General features: G+C 42.5%; 1 protein-coding gene across 3 annotated transcripts in view; it reads left to right on the top strand.

Moving 5' to 3' along the window:
• The window catches only part of Arhgap10 (Rho GTPase activating protein 10), a 298,879-nt gene that overhangs the window by 268,320 nt on the left and 9,604 nt on the right, over positions 1-20,955 (top strand). For all 3 annotated transcript variants that reach the window (XM_046459111.2, XM_058583937.1, XM_058583938.1), the window contains exon 20: positions 5,645-5,804. In XM_046459111.2, coding sequence (XP_046315067.1) covers positions 5,645-5,804 — 160 coding nt within the window. The remainder of the gene's footprint in view (positions 1-5,644; positions 5,805-20,955) is intronic.

The following is a 20,955-nucleotide window of genomic DNA, read 5'->3' as shown; positions in this document are numbered from 1 at the left end:
TTCTGGCTTGATAAGGAACCTGCAGTGTTAGCCTATGAGCTTTGTGTAAATGATATCCAGCAGATTCATGAGATCTCCTCTTCGTGCATTTTTTTCCCTTTCCTCTTTTCTGCTGCTTTCTTTCTTTCTTCTGCTAATGCATGAGCCAGGTGTTTAAGGATGAGGAACATAGACTAGCCTGCTGCTATGGAGACGGTCCATTCCCGCAATTGTGGAGGAATGGGGGACACCTGTGGATTCATACCATGCCCACATCTCGGGTTCAGTGGAGGAAGAGCAAAGGGGACGGCTTCTTTTAAACTATTAGATCATATATTTGAGAAGACAAAGAAGAAATGAATGAAATGGAAGGGAAATATAAAGTTCTGTTCCTTCTAGCAATGCAAAAGCAAGTCTGAAGTGAAATAACTAGAAGAGTAGAATAGTTTGTCATTAGAATTTTTTTCATTTCTCATATGTATTTTAAAAATATTGTTTTTTTAGCTATAATACAGTAGAATATATTTTGTCATTTTATTCACACATGAAGTATAAGTTATTCTAATAGGATCCCCTTCTTGAGGTTGTATATGATGTGGAGTTTCACTGGTGGTATATTCATATGTCAACATAGGAAAGTTATGTCTAATTCATTCTACTGTCTTTTCTGTTTCCATCTCCCCTCTCTTCCCTTCATTCTCTTTTGTCTAATCCACTGAACTTTTATTCCCCCACCCCCCTTTGTGTTAACATCCACATATCAGAGAGAGCATTCCACCTTTGGTTTTCTGGGATTGACTTATTTCACTTAGCATGATAGTCTCCAGATCCATCCATTTACTGGCAAGAGAGAAGAAGAAAAGTTTAAAGAGCTTATCAAAATATTAAAATTAAGAACATAAGCATCCTTTAATGATAGAAGTTTTCATTCACTCCTTTTGATCTAATTTTCTGCCAGTCTCTGAAAATTGTTTAGTCTATCATGGAAAGAAAGCACTTGGTCATGGGCTTAGGCCCATAAACAAATCAGGGGACAGGGGTGCAGCTCAGTGGTAGGGTGCTTGTCCAGCATCTGGGAGGCCCTGGGTTCCATCCCCAGCACCTCAGGGAGAAAAGGAAGTTTGAATGAACAGGGAAATCAAGTAGCTGATATGAAAGTGAAGTCATTTTTTCTTCACCTCCCTTGTGCTTTTTTATGAGATTTTCATGAGCACCTGAGAGTCATCTTAAGTTTCTCTCACCTTTCACCTGTATTCATTGAGCTTTAATGACTCAAATGCCTGAATATCTCTTGAATCCATTCTCTGGATCATATCGCTCCCTGCTTAATTCCTCCAGTATCTCTTCACCTGCAGAACAAATTCATGTGCTTTGCTGTTATATACTAAAGCTCTTTCCCCACTTTCATACACTCTCAATACATTGACTCTCTGCCTCAGACCCTGTCCCCCTGCCAAACTCAACTGTTTGTGGCTCTGAAATCTGCCATGGTCTCTCCTGTTTCTCTTCTTTCAACCTTGAATTTTTCTCTGCTGAGGCTCAGTCTTGAAAGTCTGGCAGTGATTTCTCCCTGTTTCTGTTGCTTGACTCCCACATGTCTTCCACCCCTCCCACTGTCAGATTTGGAACTCCTTTTTCTGAGTCTCAAAGCTCCTTAAGATAATCACATGACAGCAAACACCAGCTTTTGGCCTGTTTCTTTCTACCTGTCCTCTGTGCTCTATTCTGTGAGCACTTTTAGGGTAGAAACTGAGGGTTTACCTTTCCATCTCGGCATCTCTAGTGTGTTTGGAACAAAAGCAGAAGCTCAGGAAACGCTGGTTGAGTGACTAAAGAGGGTGAGAAATGCTTGTGGCTTGGAAGAGGGAGGATGAGGCCTGGAAGCTGCATGCAGATTCTGTGAGAATATTTTGAGGTTCTTCAGTTTTCTTCCCTTCTCAGTTCCTAGAGGCAGTGGCTTTCCATATTCATGATATTTCTTGTGGCAGAGTCCACAGTATTTCCTGAAGTCTCCTGATGTGCCTGGCACTGCAGAGTATTCTTAAGGGATTACCAGAACAGACATGGCTTCCTCAAAACATGTATGACGGAAATGGGGACTAAATGGAGTCGCAACACTGTTATGCCAGAGTGAAATGCAAAATTGATGGCAGCTTAAGTTGTGCCAGAGAAGAAAAGAGACAAGCAAGGTGGTTTGGCAGGTGGTTTGTGGAGAAGGTGAGATCGAAGCTAGATGTCAAGAGGAAGTCATTTTTTCCTTCATTGTGATGGTAGCTCATTTTCAAATGAGTTTTGTTTCTTCTAGTTTGTTCATAATGGAAGTCCTTTGGTACCATTTTTGTTCAAATGCTGCAACTATGTTTATACTCACAGGTGATGTCTGCAGATGCCCAGTAAAGGGTAACACCTGAGGGGAGCAGTTCTGTGGCCACCCAAAAGAAGTGATAGGTGGGGGCTATGGTTGTGGCTCAGTGGTAGAGCGCTTGCCTAGCACATGTGAGGCACTGGGTTTGGTTCTCAGCACCACATATAAATAAATAAAGGTTCATGAACACTAAATTAAAAAAAAAATAAGAAAATAAAGGTGTTGTGTCCATCTACAATAATAAAAATATTTTTAAAAAAAATGATAGGTGGAAAATTATCTGATTTTAATTCTCAATTAGGAGTTAGTTTCATAGGATTTAAAATGCATTCCTGAGACAGTGGAACACAGAAGCTTTTAAAAAAGCTTTTTTTTTTTTTTTTTTTTTGTTACACTAATTAGAAAGTGGTAATCTGATTCTTGGTCACTAAATCTTCAGAAAAGGCTATAAGTTTTTAAAGTTTGTGTATATCATGCTTCTCCCCAGAATTCAGCGTCTCCAGTAGATAAGCTCATTCGTGAACAGTGAAGGAAGGAGTTTTTGTGCACTTGGGAAGTGAGGTATGCTTCCTTTGATCAGTGTGCGTAAAGCTGTTCCCTTCTACCTGTTATTTTCACTTGGAGGTTCCGCTTGCCACTGTTTGGCAGGAAGAGAGAATACTCTTTAATAGAATGTGATTCAGTATGTTGAATGACGATTTGTGCTGTGTCAGTCTGCTTGGGAAATGGATTAGAGGCGATGGGAATCAGCTTGGCATCTTTTTAAAGTAACGTTAGACCCTTGGTCTCCAGTTCCCTGAACTTGTTTCTTGTTGAGAGCTTTCTCCTGGTAGGAATGAGTCAAGGAATAAACTGATCCAGACTCTCCGTGGCTGCTTTTGCCACATCATGCCCTGCCTTACAGTCAGGGAATGCTGCCCAGAGGAACTGGGGGCCAGGAAGCAGCCTCTGGAAGCCGGGCAAACATGTGTGTCCCACTTATTCTTGCAGGGATCCTGCTCTGCTTCAGGACCCATGATATTTTGCTGCTTCTAGGCAAGCTCTGAGTTGGCAGCTGTCCTGCAGGCCCCATATTGAGGGCTGCATTAGAGACCCTCTTGTTTTGTAGGGCGCAGTTGGTCATGATGTCTGAGGGATGCTGGGAAGACCAGGAGGGCTGGAGCTCTAGTCCTTGCTGCCTGGGGCTCATTTGCAGAAAAGAACTGGCTGGAGTTGAGCTCTCCAAGCACAGGGAAGAGGCAGTCTTTGTTCTGAAGTGAACTCTATCTCCCAAAGAAAATAAATCAAAAGGAATTATAGCAGTGGTCTATCAGTGGTTTTTGGTTCATTTACCTCAGAATTGGCCTTTCTTTTGGGGTTGAGTTTCTCCGATTACTAAACCTGTTTGTGGTAAAGGGCTGTGGAAAAAGTTACTTTGCACAAAGAGCAGTCAAACAGTATTCTAGATTGTATGTTTGTGAACAGAGACAGAGCAAGACTTTAGGGGGGCTTGGACCTGGGGAAAGATATGCCCACAGAGATCATTCATTCATCTCTTGTACCACTTTATCCCCCACCCTTCCTTAACATGCTTGCAACAGAAAGAGCTCAAGAACTCCCTGTAAGAATCTTCTGCATAAGGTCATCCATGTTTATCCTCCTGACTACCTACCCACCCCCACCAGCAGACATCACCACTGTCTCTCAACTCCTGCTTCCCTGCATCCAAACTTCTAGGTTTCTGTTTCTAGGATTCTCTCTTCACTTCAGTTGTAAACTGGATCAGAGGTCATTAAGATTCATTATCTACACTTAGTTTTCAAGACTAGCCATCTTGGGACTAGCTTTAGAGCCTGGAATTTCTCTTGTGCTTCATTTTTAGGAGAACTAAAATCCATCTAAGCAAGTTCTTTACTGTTCCTAGCATTCATGTATACTTAGTATCAAGGACCCTGGACTGAGAAGCTCTGAAGTCTTGGCTAGAGCCTCTTGCTGGCTGAGTTAGGAACCTCATGTATCATGTGCTTCCACAGCAGTTTGTTGACCAACTGTTAGCCTCCACTGTAGAGGTTATGGGTCATAAGTTAGCGTCCTGGAAACTGCTACCTCTGTAAGTCACCCTGGAGGAGTTAAATTTAATAGGGGCTATGGTTTGGACTGAAGAGCCAAGCTCTACTGGGTGCAATGCTGGTACATTTCATGGTAGCTGATCTTTTGAGGGAACCAGATGTTATTGGGCTCCCCAGCTTTCTGTCTCTTGCATTGTAACCAGGGCCGTAGGTCTACACATGATACTAAATGTCGTTCCTCTGTCGTTCCTTATGCTTTCTGTGAAAGCATAAGCCACACAACTCATTTAGGAAGTGCCTTTTAGTATTGCTTTACTGATTCTTGATATGCCATCTTCCCTGATGCTCACAGGGAAATGGGAGTTTCCCTGTGCCTGAGGTTTTAATACATTGGGTATTACAGATTGTAGTCCAAGATACTAGCTCAGAAGGTGAGGTCCTTTTAGAGTTGTTTAATTTATTATGTGCTAAGTAGTGACTGAGACTGGCTTAAAGAACCAACAGGTGACTAGCCAATGAGAGGTCAGACTGGCTGGCTGCCCGGGCTGCCCTGATGATGTCACCTAACCTGGGCTCCTTATAGGTTAGGAAGTCACTGGGTGGTTGTTATTGCTTTCGTCTTCTGTTTGATCTCATTTTGATTATTGTATTTTCTTCGTCTCTTACTGGTCATTCTTTCTGTCTCAACACCTGAGGTAAATCTGCTTTTACAGAGAGAAGATTTTTTATGGTTCACAGTTTTAGAGGTAGAAGTCCATGACTCATTGGCCCCTTTGCTTTTGGCCTGTGGTGAGGCAGGTCATGAGGACAGGGAGCATGTGGCAGAGAAAAGCTGTTGGCTGGGAAGGAATGAGAGGAAGAGGTGGGGGCCGGGGTCTCACTGTCTCCTCCAAGGGCATACCCCCAAAACCAGAAGACCTCCCACAAAATCCTACCTTCTAAAAGTTCTGCTGCCTCCCACTGGGACCACAGGCTGGGGTGAAGCCTTTAACTCACAGGACTTTAAGGGACACTTCAGATCTAAACAACAGTAACCTGTGGTTTATTTTAAGCATTTTTGGTTAAACACATGCACATGCGTGCGCATACCCTCCCACACACCTTCAAAGACAGGACACCCAAATACTCTCAGGCTGAATTGTAAATGTAATTTGGAATATAATTTGATTGACTAATCAAGTAATGCCATGTAATTATTAGTGGAGTTATTTTTTCTTCTGAGGTTGTTTGAAACTTGTTCTTTTCCCCCTAGGTGACAATCCCAATCTTCCTAAGGAGGACACCCCCACCGGCAGTCAGGACTCACTGTCCTCCCCATCGCCCACGAGTGCAACTGTTCATGGGCCTCCTGGACCAGAGAGAAACCACCTTCTGTCAGATGGAGGGAGCTGTGGGGAGTGGACATCCACCACGTAAGTTGCTGTGCTTGGGTTTGGTGCTGAGTGGAGGAACACCGTGACCATCTTCTTTACATGGCCAGTGGGCACCCAGGACACTAGATCCAAGGACCCTTTCTCTCTACAGTGGTGCTCCTGAGGGAGAAGGGCCATAAATTAAAACCTTTTCTGCATATTTTCTCCATGTTCCCTGTCTAGAAGGGGTAATGGGTGCTACCTCACATCTGATGTAGGGTCAGTTTGTGGCAGTTTGGGGACATACAAAGGAAATTTGTTACTGTCATTCTTGGGATGTTTTCTCCCTAGTTATGCAAACTTTGAGAGAGATGAGAATATGTGCATGGTGACGGACAGTCTTTCACAATTGTCTATAGAATATTTCAGGCATATGATTTTTTGACAGCTTCATGTTAGCATTCTGGTCAGTTTTATTCCTTAGCTTCTTGCATAATGGAGACTTGATGAATGACATCTGACTGTCTCTTCTCTTTGATTTAGTGCCAGACATGTGCAGATCAGCTTAGGCATATTAGTACAAATCATACTAATACAAAATACCTTGGACTTGCTTGATTACATGAGGTTTTCTCTTGCTGTGTTGACTCAGGCAACAGAGTGAGTACAAATTCAGGGTGGGCGGGATCTCTAAAGGGCATGCAGTTTTAAACAAATGCTTGGAGAAGACAAAAACAACTTCACTAACAATTACAAGACATTACTTGATTAGTCAATCAAGTCACAACCAAAAATATATTTATAATTCACCCAGAGAGCATTAAAAATTTTTTAAACCAAAGTTGCTTAAAATAAATTGTAGATAATGATGTCATCTGACCCCAGTTGGGCATTCTTGGGACTTTAAATGGATTGGAAATTGTTCCTCACATTACTTGGCTTTTTATAGTTATAGCTGGATTCACATGAAATCATTATGAACTTATTAAGTATTAAGAGAGACCAGGAGAAATCTGGCATATTGAAATTTTGGGGTGACCTGAAGACTCTGAAAAGCTTACCTAAAATCTCAGTGAAACGCCAAGTATGGAAACAAATTCTCCAGAGGTGCATGATGTCCCTCCTCACCCCAAGATAGTCGTATATGTTTATTTACATGCCAAAGATTGTTTATGGTGGATTTAAATATGTGTTTCTCAAATTTTGCTTGTCACCTTTACTACTCTTTATCCACTATAAAAAGTCACTTTGGTGGCTCAGTGGTAGAGCGCTTGCCTAGCATGTGTGAGGCACTGGGTTTGATTCTCAGCACCATATATAAATAAACGAATAAAATAAAGGTCCATTAACAACTAAAAATACATATAAAATATTTTTTTTTTTAAAAAAAAGTCTCTTTCACTTTAATACTACTAGTAACCATAACATCAGTTGCACAGGAACTCAGAAACTCTAGCCCTGGCTGAACTGGAGGTGGAATTTAGCCTGTGTGTGTTTTAGTGAGAACCAGATCCCTAATTATTTCTTTCAGTAAGTGTATATCTCAGTCAGAGGAGAACAGTTTAGTCAGTTATTTTTCTTCCATAGTGGCTCTGCAGAAAAGTGACATTATGAGCCATGGGATGGCGTTGAATTCACAACACATCCGGGCCTGAAACAAGAAGAGCCTGATATTTTTGGTCATAAATCAAATGAGGAGTGAAATCCCCAGCTTCCTATTCATACACATTTGAAAATGTCATGAAAAGCACTCTAGTTTCGGGAGGCCAAAAGGGGTGGGGGCGGGAAGTAGTGGAAGCGGGTCCGGGAGGGAGGTTTTGTTATAATGTAGAATTGCTCCTATTTCAAGAACTTGACTTTCCTCATGCAGTGGATGAAATGCATTTCTGTTTCTCTTAAGCATTAGATTGCTGCTGGAATGTGTTTTAAAGGATTTACTTGGGAGAGTATCAGCCCAGATTTATCTCAAATTTGAACACATCTCAGAATCACCTGTAGGGCTTATTAAAATCTGTATCCATGCGCTGGTAGAGCATGTGTTTAGTGTGCATGAGGCCCTGGGTCTGCTTTTAAGAACACAAAAAAATAAAAATAACTCTCTGGGCTCTATCTCAGAGCTGATGATTCAGTAGGTCTGAGAAGTGGTCTTAAAGCCTGTATTTCTAGCAACTTCCCATGTTAAGGTTATGATGGGTGAGCCCTGGCCTGGGGTCTGTTGTCTCTCCCTCCCTGTGTGGTTCATGTATTAATTATGGACATCTTTTCTGATGACTGTAATTAGGATAAGTGATTTCTTTTCCCTGTTTTTTCTCATGTTTTTATTTTTAATATATATTTGTGGGATATGGCGTGACATTTCAATACATTTATATAATGTACAACAATCAGGTCAGAGTAGTGAGTACTCCGTCATCTCAAACATTTATCATTTCTTTTTGGGGGAATATTCCAGATCATCTGTATTAGCTATTTTGAAACATAAAACCAGTTGTTGACCAGTTACCCCCCTGTGCCATAGTGCATTAGAAGTTATTCTTCTGGCCCACCTGTAACCCAGCACCCATTAAATACCTCTCTCCAACCCTCTCACCTCCCCCCAGTTTATTTTCTTTTTTTGGTACCGGGGATTAAACCCAGGGGTACTTACCACTGAGCCACATCCCCAGCCCATATATATATATATATTTTTTACACAGGGTTTCACTGAGTTGCTTTTTGCCTCACTAACTTGCTGAGGCTGGCTTTGAACTTGAAATCCTCATGCCTTGGCCTCCCAAGCCACTGGAATAACAGGCGTGCACCACAATGCCAAATTCATCCAGTCTCTAATCCTTCTTCTCCTCTACTTCTTTGAGATCAGTGGTTTTATCTTCCACATGAGAACATACATTTTTTAAAACACTTATTATTTGACGTTAAGAAAATACTGCCTTTGAGCATTAGATAATATTTGCCTTTTAGTAGTATTTGACATTTATGTGGTATGCATGTATGTATCTTTACATTTAATTTTTCCCTTACCCCAAGCTTGGTCATAGAATTCCCAGTGGTATGAATTTGATTTTTGGAACTTATATGCTTTGAACTTTCGTTTGTGATATTGACATAGTTATTGGTAACTGATTTCTTATGTGCTTATAAAAATGCTTCCCTTTTGGAAAGCACATGTCTTTCTGAATATCATTGCATGTCTCTTAGGCCACTATGTTTGGTTTTTAGCTCATCTTCTTTCTTCCCTTAGAAAGATTAATTTTTTTTTTCCCCCAGGAATTCTGCAGACTTTGTCTTACTGTTTTCTCTTTACAGCATTTTTCTTTGTTTCCTTAGCATTTGTAAATCTAGTTCTCATTGTGTGTGGTTCTCTTCTTTTGCTCACTTTTCATCTTGGTGTACCAGATATACAGTTTTGGCTATAGTGGGTTCTTAGTAAATGCTGATTGTTCTAAAGTTGCTATGGAGTCATTAAAACTTTGTCCAGGGCTTTGAAAAGGAGACTACCTGTGCCACTTGATTTTCAACTAGCGTGGTTGATTGAATGTTCCAAAACCAACACTTGCCTTATCTTAGGTCCTAAGGAATGGAGTCCACGTACATGTGGATCACAGAGGACCCCTGTCTCCCTGTTATATAGAAATACCACAGCCTCCACCACTGGAAAGCACATTTGCAGAGGAAAACCTACAGAAGCTGTGATCTGATAGAAGTAGTGTGTAAATACAGCTATGGCCTCTGGCAGGTGGAAAACAATAGGCAGAATTGGATTTCTTGGGTTTCTGCTGATGTTTATGACTTGTGGGTATTATTCATTGCAGTCAATCAATCTAGAGCTATTACTTACCTGTACACTCAGTAAGGTGATGGGTGACTTCATTGCCAGTGAAGAATTGCTAGCTCAGTTTCCTTGGAGGACATTACATCATAGGTCAAGATATTTCAAATGTTCCAAAGGATCCCCCACCTCCCAATAAAGTAGTTTTCTCTAAACAGGTTTTCCTCGATTGTAATTGATGGAGCCAGGTCTTTGACAAGTAATCCTTTTAGGTTCCCTGCCACAAAAGAAAATCTCTTTTAAGAAATACAGGGCATTGCTCTCTGCTTCCTCTGCAGATTTCAAATGAAAAGGCATACTTCCCTTCCTGCCATGTTCAAAATGGTAGCATGCTAGAACAGCTCTTTCTAGCTGGGGAGGTGGTACCCTGAGGTGCATCTTACTCTGGGTCTAGCAGGTCAGGAGGGAGTGCTTTTCTTTCTATCCACTGAGATGCTTGGCTTTGTTTATCCTGGTTATTAGGGTATTCCAAGAGCATCTATTTTGAGCTATTGCCCCCAGCCAGTGTGTGCTCCAGAGACCATGTCTACCCAGAGTTTAGTTAGGTGGTTATTTATTTGCTGCTGGACTTTATGCATGCTAAGCACATTGTTTACCACTGAGCTGTGCCTCCAACCCTGTGTTATTTGAAAGTGCCCGATAGTTTACTCTTCTTCCCATAGAGCGCCTCGTGCATGTTATCTTTATCTACATACCTTGGGTGCCCTCACTGGTTACCATTTTTACTCTTGTCAATGAAATCACTTGCTTCTTTAAATTGGGGATGTTTAAGCAAAGTTTTGAGGTTTCCCAGAGGCACCTGCTTGGCATTTCAAATTACTTGGTTATTGCTCCAAGACTTCTTCTTAGCATGGTGATGCCAAAGTAACCCTTAAATATGATTTGTGGCTTAGAATGCGACAATAAATCATAAATGATCTGTCTGAAATTCAGAAAGGTAATCATTTTAAACAGTTTTTGAACAGATTTCTGAGGATTTTGGCAACGTTTTTAGAAATTATGGGTCAGTGGTCATGTAGTCTTCACTTTCTTCCTTCCTCTTCACCCTTCATTTCTCTCTCCCTTCCCCTTCCAAGAGCCCTTCTCAGCTGTGTGTGCTTTTGTTCCCATGTTCTGCTGTTTGGCGTTGGGGCTCCAAAGCAGGGCCCCCTCTCTCGGAGGCACTGCACCGCTGAGCCGCACTTTCCCAGCCCCATCTGTGCAATCTGTGATTTCAGGGCTCCTGGTCTCTGTTGAACCAGGGCAATCAGTTCACTCTAGAAATTAGCATCTTAATATTTTGACCATAATCCCGTGATAATTATTTCACAAAGGAAAAAAGGAGGGCTGGGTTGTGGCTCAGTGGTAGAGTGCTTGCCTAGCATGAATGAGGCACTGGGTTCAGTCCTGAGGACCCCTAAATAAATAAAAGTATTGTGTCCACCTACAGCTAAGAATACATATTTAAAGAAAAAAAGGAATTTATTTCTTTGCATGTCAGTTTTTTTTGCTCACAACTAAAACAAACACATATTGCTTTTGTAATGGAGGGAAGCTATGTAAATTTAGAAAGAGATCAGGGGAGGGTCACACTTAAACCAAAGGAATGAACGGCCCATCATGGAATTTCAGCATCTTAACTGGCTCTTGGGGAGATCGTTACCTAATAAGGCTAGCAAATTTTCTCTGTTTACTCCTAAGTTGGCCCTGGTTACAAAATGTCGTGGGTTCCGTGGATTGAGGTCTATAGCAGGACCATAGGTAAGGATGTGCTGTCTGCTACTGGGTACTGTAAAGAAGGTATTAGGACCAGCAACTGCTTCCATAATGAAGACAGCAACAGCCCCTGGGTGGACTCAGAGAGACTGGAGTTCAAGGTGAAGTCTAAGGAGGAACAGGGAACAAGTGGTCAGGGGTTGCATATCACCTTGCTGTGAGCCCATAGCAGCCTTTTAAATTCTTTTCAGACATTTTTTCCTTTCTGTGCCTCTTGTGGGACTGAGGATGAGAGGTAGAATCTTTGCATTAGCAGAGGTTGGTGGTTTGAGACTAGAGACAGGTTGATTAGTTAACCTCTTACATTTCTTAGGATCAAAGACCATGGAGCATTAGGTACTGTGGGCCACTGGACTTTGTGTTAGCTGTGCTCTCATGAACCTGTGGGGAAGAAATGTCTTCATTTTTAAAGATAAGGAAACCAGGGCACAAAGGACACAGGGGGATTCGCCCAGGCTACTCAGGGTGTAGGTGGAATTTGACCCCTGCCCTTTCTGCCCCAGTGACTTTATGGTTTTCTTAAAATTGTTTACCATAGAGCCTGAAATTGTCTAGATGGATTTGGGTGGTTGTTCAAATTGTAGGTGTTCTCCCAACCCTAACCTCTTTGATTCTGAAACCTAGTATGACTAGTGTGACTTTCAGCTGGTTGTTGCCCTTGTTTTGAAGGGGGACTGACCCTGTGTCTGTGGTTTATAATTATCTGTGGGGAGTAAGCACTTGAAGCTGGTTTTTCATCAGCTAATGCCTTGACTGGGAATTGGGGAGGAGGGTTATCTTGCCTCTTGGCAGAGCGGAGACACTTGGAAATTTGGTATTTGCAATAGAGCTGTGTCCATGGTCTTTTAATGAGGAATACAATGTTCATTATCTCCCTTTGGCTTCAGTAAAATTCTTTTTTTTATTATTATTGTTCAAAACATTACAAAGCTCTTGACATATCATATTTCATACATTTGATTCAAGTGGGTTATGAACTCCCATTTTTACCCTGTATACAGATTGCAGAATCACATCGGTTACACATCCATGTTTTTACATACTGCCATACTAGTGTCTGTTGTATTCTGCTGCCTTTCCTCAGTAAAGTTCTTGATGCTAATCACAGGGGCTTGTGTACTTAGCCATTTTGGGAGTACAACTTCTGGTCCTGCACTTTTCTTTGAATTCTTCTCTCCAGCTTTGTGTAGAAACCTCTGCGTTCCAACTGCCCAGCCCTTACCTCCTGTGGTACACAAGCGTTGTGGCTGGCTAGGGTGATTTTGGTATTTGTATTGCTCGTTTGGCACTTCAGTATAGCCTAAAACATGTCTTCCTTTGCCAGGTTGTAACTACAGATTCTGGAATTTGGAGGTTTTATTTTTAAGCTAGAATAGTAATTATCTATATAATTTTCTATTATGTTGCATGGTGAAAAATCGACCTTCTACAATAAAGGCACAGGTTTGAATTTAATAGTAGCTTACCTATTGTTAAATACTTCAAAAAGAATTAGCTTTGCTTTAGTTTTGTAGTTTTGTTTTTGTTTTTCTTCCAGTAAAGTTTTTATTTTTTTAAACTTGATGCCATTTTTGAAATATATTTCCTGTTCAAGAATCATTTGGCTATGTCTCTATCTAAATAAAGCAGGGACCTCATGAGCTTTCTGTATAAGTTGGGAGGCATTTGAGACAGGTAAAGTGTTGATTTCGAGTCAAACAGGCCAGGCTTTGCATCCTCCTCCTGCTTCTTAAATCCTTGGAGGTCTTATGTAGGTTATTTAAGCAAACCAAGACTTAGCAAGATTATCCATAAAGGGAATAATATTACCCACCCCCTCATTGTTGTGAGGTTTCAACATACTGCATGTAATAAAACCCAATCCCTGCTCCCCTGCACGCTTACCTGTTGGGATTTTCCTTTCCCCGAGAGCCTCATTTGATCTTCTTAGTTTATCTTGACCTCAACTTCCTGGTGCATCAGCTGCATGATCACAGTAGCTCAGGGACATTGCCTCTGAAGTCTGGGAAAAGCCCTACTCATTGACGTTGTTAGCTGTGATTGGAGGGCTCAGCATGGCCTCCTCTCCTAGTCTCTCTGTGAGTCCCTGAGAAAGGACCCTTGGGTGCCACATGTCCAAGGCACAGGGATCCCCCTGGGATCCAGCCAAGTCTGTGAATCATTTTGAGCGGGATGGGTGACTGCCCTGTCCCAATAGGTAACCCACCCATCAGCTCATTAAGTAACCACAGGAGTTCTCTGACCTGAGCAGTTTGGGGCTCCTTCTGTAGCCCCATTTGTATCTTCAGCCCTCACATTAGCTGCTGCTCTTTCCCACATGAGATTCATGTAGGTAGAAACACTCCAATTAGTGACCCTGCAGGACTGCAGTCTTCAGATCTTTAAAGCCCCATAATTTTTATGAAAGGAAGCTATAGTTCCTTTTCTGTTTAGCTTCAAGTTCAACCCTCTTACCTGATTCCACAACAGTCCACCTGGAAGGAAGGAAAACAGGATTCAAGGAGTACTGGCTGAGGGGGAGATGGGTCAGAGATGAAATTCTAAGACAGTTGTCTTCTGGAAAAACTGGAAACGCTCACCCTGGGAGTGATCTTTGTAAGACGTCAGATGATGAGATGGAGGAAAGCCACCTGGGAGCCTCAGCATGCCACAGGTGGAGGACTCATCTGTAGCCATGCCCTGCACAAGTCACTAGGGATTTCTTCCACACTCCTCCTCCCCTGCCTGACCACCTACCTCCTGTTTTTTTGTTTTGTTTTTGTTTGTGGCTTTGGTTTTTCCTCAAGGGTTAACAAATAATTACTTTTATAAGCTGGCTGGCTGGATTGGCCAGCTCCCTCCTGCCTGAGAAGAGACGGGGAGCAAAGAATGTTTTTGTCCCAGTAAAGCACTGGGTATTTGTGTGGGCTGTCAGTACACACCAGGGGGCCCTTCCACTGAGCCCCTGAGGACCCAGGAGGGTTTTGGGGAGTGAGCCATATTTTCTTCACCTCTTCCACCTCCACCAAACAGATTCTCATCCAGTCCTTTTAATTCATGGGTCAGTGCTGTGGCCCACGACCACCTGTCTTTATAAATAAAGTTTTATTGGAGCACAACCACACTCAAGACATTTGTGTTTTGTCTGTGGCTGTTGTTACCCTACCAAGATGACAGACGTGGGTAGTTGTGAGAGCGGTCCCAGGGCCAGCAAAGCCTGAAGTGCTTCCTGTATGGCCCTTTATAAAAGACGTCAGCTCACTCTGATCTAAAACCCACAGTCTGTTTGGAAAAGCCCACATAGCTTAAAACCTGGTTTCAAGAGTAGCAGTGAACCACCACCTGTTACTCAATGGATGCTGCAGGTGAATTTTCTTCCCCCTGATACTGGGGATTGAACTCGGGTGCTCTACCACTGAGCTACAACCCCCACCCTTTCTATTATTTTTATTTTAATACAAGGTCTCATGAAGGTGCCAAGGCTGCCCTCAAACTTGCAACCCTCCTGCCTCAGCCTACTGAGTAGCTAGGATTACAGGCATGTGCCATTGTACCTGGCTACATGTGTTTTTTTGTTTTTTTGTTTTTTTTTTTAATGGAACATTCACACATATTTTCTTGGCATCAAACCAACCTTATGGGTTTTGGATGCTTTCAGGTGTGTGATCATAATTTGAAAAGATCTTTAGTTTTTCAGTGATGAAAAAGTTTATTTGGGTTTTTTCTTATCTATTGTTTAAGAAAATTTTGGGGGGGGATAGTTTTAGATTTAAAGTTATGAAGATAGTACAAATTCCCATGGACCCTCCATCTATCTTTCCCTCCTGTAAATATCTTAGGATCATTGTACTTTTTATTTAAAAAAAAAAGTGTTGGTACAGTACTGATAGTGACACTACAGATTTCATATAGATTTCACCAGTTTTTCCTCTAATACTCCTTTTCTGTTCTGGAATTCAAACCAGGGAACCACATTGAATTTAATAACCTTTTTTTCTTTCCTTTTTAAAAGGGTGAGAGCCACTTTGTTTCTTTGTAAATTCTCCTTTTTGACCTAAGTTAATGACTATCTTTGGGTAAGAAAATGGTTCCTTAGTGATGATGAACGCTAGAACCAGAGGTGGGTCTGACTCAGAAATTCAGCCAGCAATGAGGACTTCATTTATTGGCTGCTGACTGTACTCCTATCACGGTCATGTGCTTTATACCTGGTATCTTAACTTAAATCTCACAGTGGCCCGGGTGATGGATAATGACCTTTTCTATTTTATCTGAGGAGAGTTTAAGTTACTTGGCAAAACTTCAGTTTCAGTTGCAGATGACCTGGGCACGGGCTGGTTGCACCCACTGTGTAGCAGCCTCTGGGGGGCGCTCATTCTTTCTTTTTAGCACAGCCTCTAGAAAGAAAGTTGCATCCTTTCTTTTATTTAACCCCCCCACCCCCCACCCCCACCCCCCAAAAGAAAAGGCTTAGGGAGATGGTGATGATGAGATGCAAATGGGCACATAGCCCGCAAGTGGCAAGACCAGCTTTGGAACCCGAGTCTCTCCATAGAGCGATGAAGTGTCCTGTGCTCCTCATTCATATGGTTCCTGTCCCTCTGTAGGCCTCCCTGCCTTTAGCCCTGGCTCTGCCTCCTGAGTGTCTGCACTCATATCTCTTCCTGTTCTCCTCATGTTCTGTTCCAGCCACTGAGGACTTGAGTGCTGTTTGTCACAATAAGGTTTGTTGTTGATGTGACCTGGATCAAATCATTCCCATTTCTGAGATTCATTCATCTCATGTGTCATGATATGATGGAGTCCCTGGTGAATCAGTGCACGTGTGTTGTGTCCTGTACAGTGCCGACAGCGTGCAGTGGTGGCCCATGCAAACCTGGATGGGGGAGGTGAGGATGATATTGGCAAGGATCACATCAGCCTCTGGCAGACTCGGCCACCTCCAGAAAGCCAGGTGATGGGAGGATGCTCCCTCCTCTGGTTCCCTGAGGGCCCCGTCCAGGTTTCCCTGTGGCGTTCATCACACCGTGTTGTGGTTATTAATTGTTCTTTCCCCACTTACTTGGCTGGGTGTTCCTGGAGAGCAGCTACTGTCATAGTCCCTGGGTGTCCCCAGCCCAAACCCTGAGTGATGATGGAATGAGCACATGTCAAACTCTCCCAGTGGACAGTGAGGGCCTTCTTGTCTGACCCTGTGGATTATGGTGACTGCCACAGGCATTTGCTTCTCTGCGTCTCTGCCCCCACTCGATGTGCTCATTTGGAACCGAACACTGTGCTTGCTGCGGAATCCTCCTTCTCTGGCGCTTAAGGAATAACTATGGCATTTATTTGAACAGAGATTTCTCTATAATATACAGATCTACAATATTTCCTTCTGTCTTTATTAACATTTTCAAACACTTTTGCCCAGGACAGCTGTTCTAGACTTATGCTGTACATTTCCCAGACTGCCATGAAAGATCATTTTACTAATGTGTTCGCTCCTGCTCGGAGACCTTGCAAATGAGGTTTTAAAAATCTTTCATTCCAGTGCGAACTTCTGCTTTGATTCTGATAGCATATAGCTCTAGTCTGATATCGTGGTATTTGGAAAATTTAGTCATTTCAGATAAGCAGTCGTTTCTTGATACTGTTTTCTTGGCTCTCCCCCTTGGAATTTTAAATTGTACTCGGTGCTCTGAGATCCTGGGATGAGGATGTGTGTCACCAGCACTGCCCAAGGCCTGACCCATCTTTGCTGTGCAGGACATGTTTGTTAGGAACAGGAGCTCTCTGGGGACTAGTGCACCTGGTGACCGAGTTGGAACAGTGAAGGTCCTTGCCCTCTCCCGCCTTTCTGAAATGTCTGTGCTTTTCTGACGCCAGAAAGGTTTTAGTATGCATGGAGCATAGAGTCTGTTATTGGAGGAGCTTGGATCATAGTTTGAATCAGCAGCAGCCTGGACTGCTGATTTGTACATTTTATACAAATAAACTCTGTAAAGTGCACATGTAGACAGCCACTGTCCTAATGCCATGTTTGTTTTTCCTCAGCACCAAAAATCCTATAGGGTCTTTCCCTGAAATGTGACCGTGCTTTCCCAAGCTTGAGTATTGCTGCTTTTTCTAGCCAAATTCCCTCTTTATTAGGCAAATGCATCTTGTGTCCCCTGCCCGTCCCTTCCCAAGTCCTCCACTGCCCCAGCCCTCCTGCTTTTGGAAAAGCCACGCAGATATCACTATGCGTGTTTTCAGCAATGTGTTTCTAAGTTAGCAACTTTGAAATCTTTGTATTTTCCTAGTGAAATGCTTCCTTTTCCTGTTAAGACGGAAATAGTCCCCTTAAAGGCAGGTGGCAATATGGGCATTTAAATGGAGTCGTACCACTGCAGGAGACTCTTTCAGTATAAATTGGAAGAATGGCAAGCGGATTTTAGTAGTTCTCTTTAATCCATTTCTGTTTTGGTAACTGTGGTTTCTGAGCTTTTTAGGAAGAGTTGACTTCTTTCTCCATCTTTGTAAACCACAACTTGGCTTTGGAGAGACTTGTGGCACTTAGGTACTTTTTGTGATCGGTCGGTAGCTCATCGTTAAATAGAATTGGTGGTTTGTGCCCATGCCAGTCTTGTCATTAGAAATCCTTAAAGGGGCAGTGGAAAGAAGGAAATGCATAGAAGTTTTTAAACATTTATATTTGAAAAGTGGTGGAGAACACTTCAACTATTTTCACCATGTGGAGGACACTCTAACTATTTTCACCACGTTCTAGTCTATACTAGATTTATAAATTGTTCTCGTTTTTGATTTTTCACACAAGGATTTGGTCAGCCGGGTTCTCCTCTGAATCAGAGAATACTCAAAATGATCAATTTTTTTTTTTTTCCGGTTCTCTCAAGAATGGATACTATCAAGAACAGTAGAGGCTGAAATGTTACTCTGTTTGCATGCTAACTTGGTAGGGTTTCATGGATGTTGGCAGAAGATACAAGGTTCCCAGCCAGAGCCAAGGACTCTCTTGATCAGAGATGTTAACAGTACTCAACACACTTCTTTAAGTGCTCTTGTCTCAGTTCCCAGTTCCCTTTCCCACAGGGGGTTGCAACCTGGGTCCTAATGCATTCCTGTGGAATATTCTAGTCAGGAACCCAGCCCTTGGAAAACCCAAATCTTTTCTGAGAGGTAAAACATTCTTTTTTCATATACACACACACACACACACACACACACACACACACACACACAATCTCTGTCTTCCAAGGCTGTTTGCCCCACAGATATCCTGAAAAATAGAATCTGGGTGGTTGCACTTCCTGCTCAGTACCCGTGCAAAAACTAAGAGGCCCTGGAGAACTGTCTCCCTCCAGTGTGTGGGTAGAGCCATTGTAACTGGGTGGGAGGGTGGCTGATTCATTACAGACACGAATGCCTTAGGGCTCTGTTCTTTCCGGGAACCCAGGTTGGAAACAACTGCCTGCTGTCCCCCAGTGCCTGGTGTTCCTTCAGATTGTCGTAAATCAAAGAAGGGAAAGATCAGATCAGAAACCTCTTTTAAGACTAATATCATTCTGTACTACTCTTTGAGAAAATAGATATGATGTTTTACAGTATTCACTATGAAAAATGTTTTGATCCCTTATTATAAAAAGTATTACCCAGAGGAGGAGGAGATGGCTATATGACAAAGCTCATATCCACACATTTCTGCTTTTGGAAAAGTTAGAGTGTGCCTTTGGGGGACACCCCTGGGCCAGGCCGCCCCCGCCCTCTGCTGTCAGAGACTCCAGGTATGAGTTGAGTTTTTGTTTTCTCATTTCTCACTCTTCCCCACTCTTTCTGTGAAACGAGTCTTGTCTGCTGAAGCAGTTTTGTTTCCCAGCCCTTGGTTGGCTGCGTGGTCTCCTCTTTCACAGGGCTTCCACTTCTCCCTGAGGCTTTGGCCTCACCTCCATAGATAGCCTTGTATCCTGCTGCCTCATATGAATACTACAGCTCCCAAAATTTGTGCCCATGTGGGATTCTGAATTCCAGAGAAACATCTGGCTGAGGCTTCTGAGATAGTATGGGAAAACTCACAAGGGCAAATTTAGGCTGAAGTGAGAAGTCTGAAAGGTTGTCTTGATGAACTGGTCATTTCTGCATGACAGAGCACATGTCACAGAAGATAAAACAGGTGAATTTTGTTGATTCTGAGTTCCTAATTTGGGACAAAATGGAGAAAACCAAGCTAAGGGATAGGTCTTTTACTTTCTGCAACTGTTCTTTCTACAATTCTTTACAAAGATTAAGGGGAGTGCCCCCCCAAATAAAACAAAAAAGGGGAAAAAACAGATTTTCTTTATCAAGTAAGATATGAGAATTAAGTAGATGATAGCTATACAATTTATGATCTTTATTTTGGAAGAGCCTTATAAATATAGGCACATTGTTTATCTCCACCCTTTAGCTGTCCTCCCTCCAAGCAGATGGATGGCGATCATTTAATCACTTGACTATTTATGACAAGGCAGAGCTGCTGGGGGTGTGGTACAACATCTCATCTTTCACCACCACCACCCTCCAAGCACCTGGAATAATTGCTGGGAGATTAAATGGTGATTGTTTGGCTAACTGTGGCCTTAAATTCCCTGTCAGAGCATCACTCATCCCTCTCTGTTCTTTCCCTTCCTGATTAGTAAGACAACATTAAAGGTTTATTTTCCACCGAAGAATGGAGTGACTTTTGTAGCTGGTGATTCATATCATTTGAAGATTTATAGTTTCTTGGCTTGGGATAAAATGGGTTTTACGACTCCCAAATGAATGACCAGGTAGAGGAATTGTAAATAAGTTCTTCAAAGAATAATGTGTTTTGAATGCCCCCCATCCCCCCCCCCGCCACCCCCCACCACAGGATAGGAAACCTGTGTGTTAAATATCCACCAAGTCAGTAGTGCAGTACTTCATGCACCTGATTTATAAAATGCAGTTTGGGCTTTAGAACTTTTCACTTGGTTGCACAGATGTCGGGTGAAGGCTGCCTGTGCCTGGTGCTCATCCTGGCTCTGTGAGGGATACAAAAAGAGTCGTGGACCTGATTTCCACACAAAGGCAGGAGAAGCATCTGGGAAGGTTGAGATGGATTGTTCTCTGATGGCATGAAGGCAGTGAGAGGGTCATTCTCCTGGAGAGGAAGGTGCAGCGTGGGACTACGGTACAGTAAAAATGGATAGAATATGGGGTCAGTTATAAAAGAAGCAGTCAAAACTGTGCCCAGGAATATGGGGAAGGACAAGGAAGCTGCTTCAAGAAGTTGCTTTGAGCTGAAGAGGCTATGTTTGTGGTAAAGAGCATCTAGGGTTGGCGAATGGTGAACACCTGTGTGTTGCAAGTGACTGAATGAGGGGCTGGGGGCAGCTTTCCTACTATGTACAAGGTCATGGGTTCAATTCCCAGCACTGCCCAAAAAAAAAAAAAAGTAATAAATAACAGATGGAAATAGGCAGCTTTTGAAGCTATGCTTTCAAGTCTCTCTGTGTTACCATAGTCCCAAAGCTACAGGTCTAAGGTACTTGAGAAATATGTGTTCGTTGTTTAAACTCTCTCTAGGAGTCTTTAGCTTTTTGAAATTTGGAACTGTTAAGGGATGTACAGTTCCAAGTCTTCAAAGATCTACTTTTCACTGGAAGA

This window comes from Marmota monax, unplaced genomic scaffold (genome assembly GCF_021218885.2).
Source record: "Marmota monax isolate L192 unplaced genomic scaffold, Marmota_monax_Labrador192_F-V1.1 WCK01_AAM20220418_F8-fsc00002, whole genome shotgun sequence".
NCBI lineage: Eukaryota > Metazoa > Chordata > Mammalia > Rodentia > Sciuridae > Marmota > Marmota monax.
The sequence above is the reverse complement of the archived record's forward strand: the minus strand, read 5'-3'. Positions and strand labels throughout refer to the sequence as shown.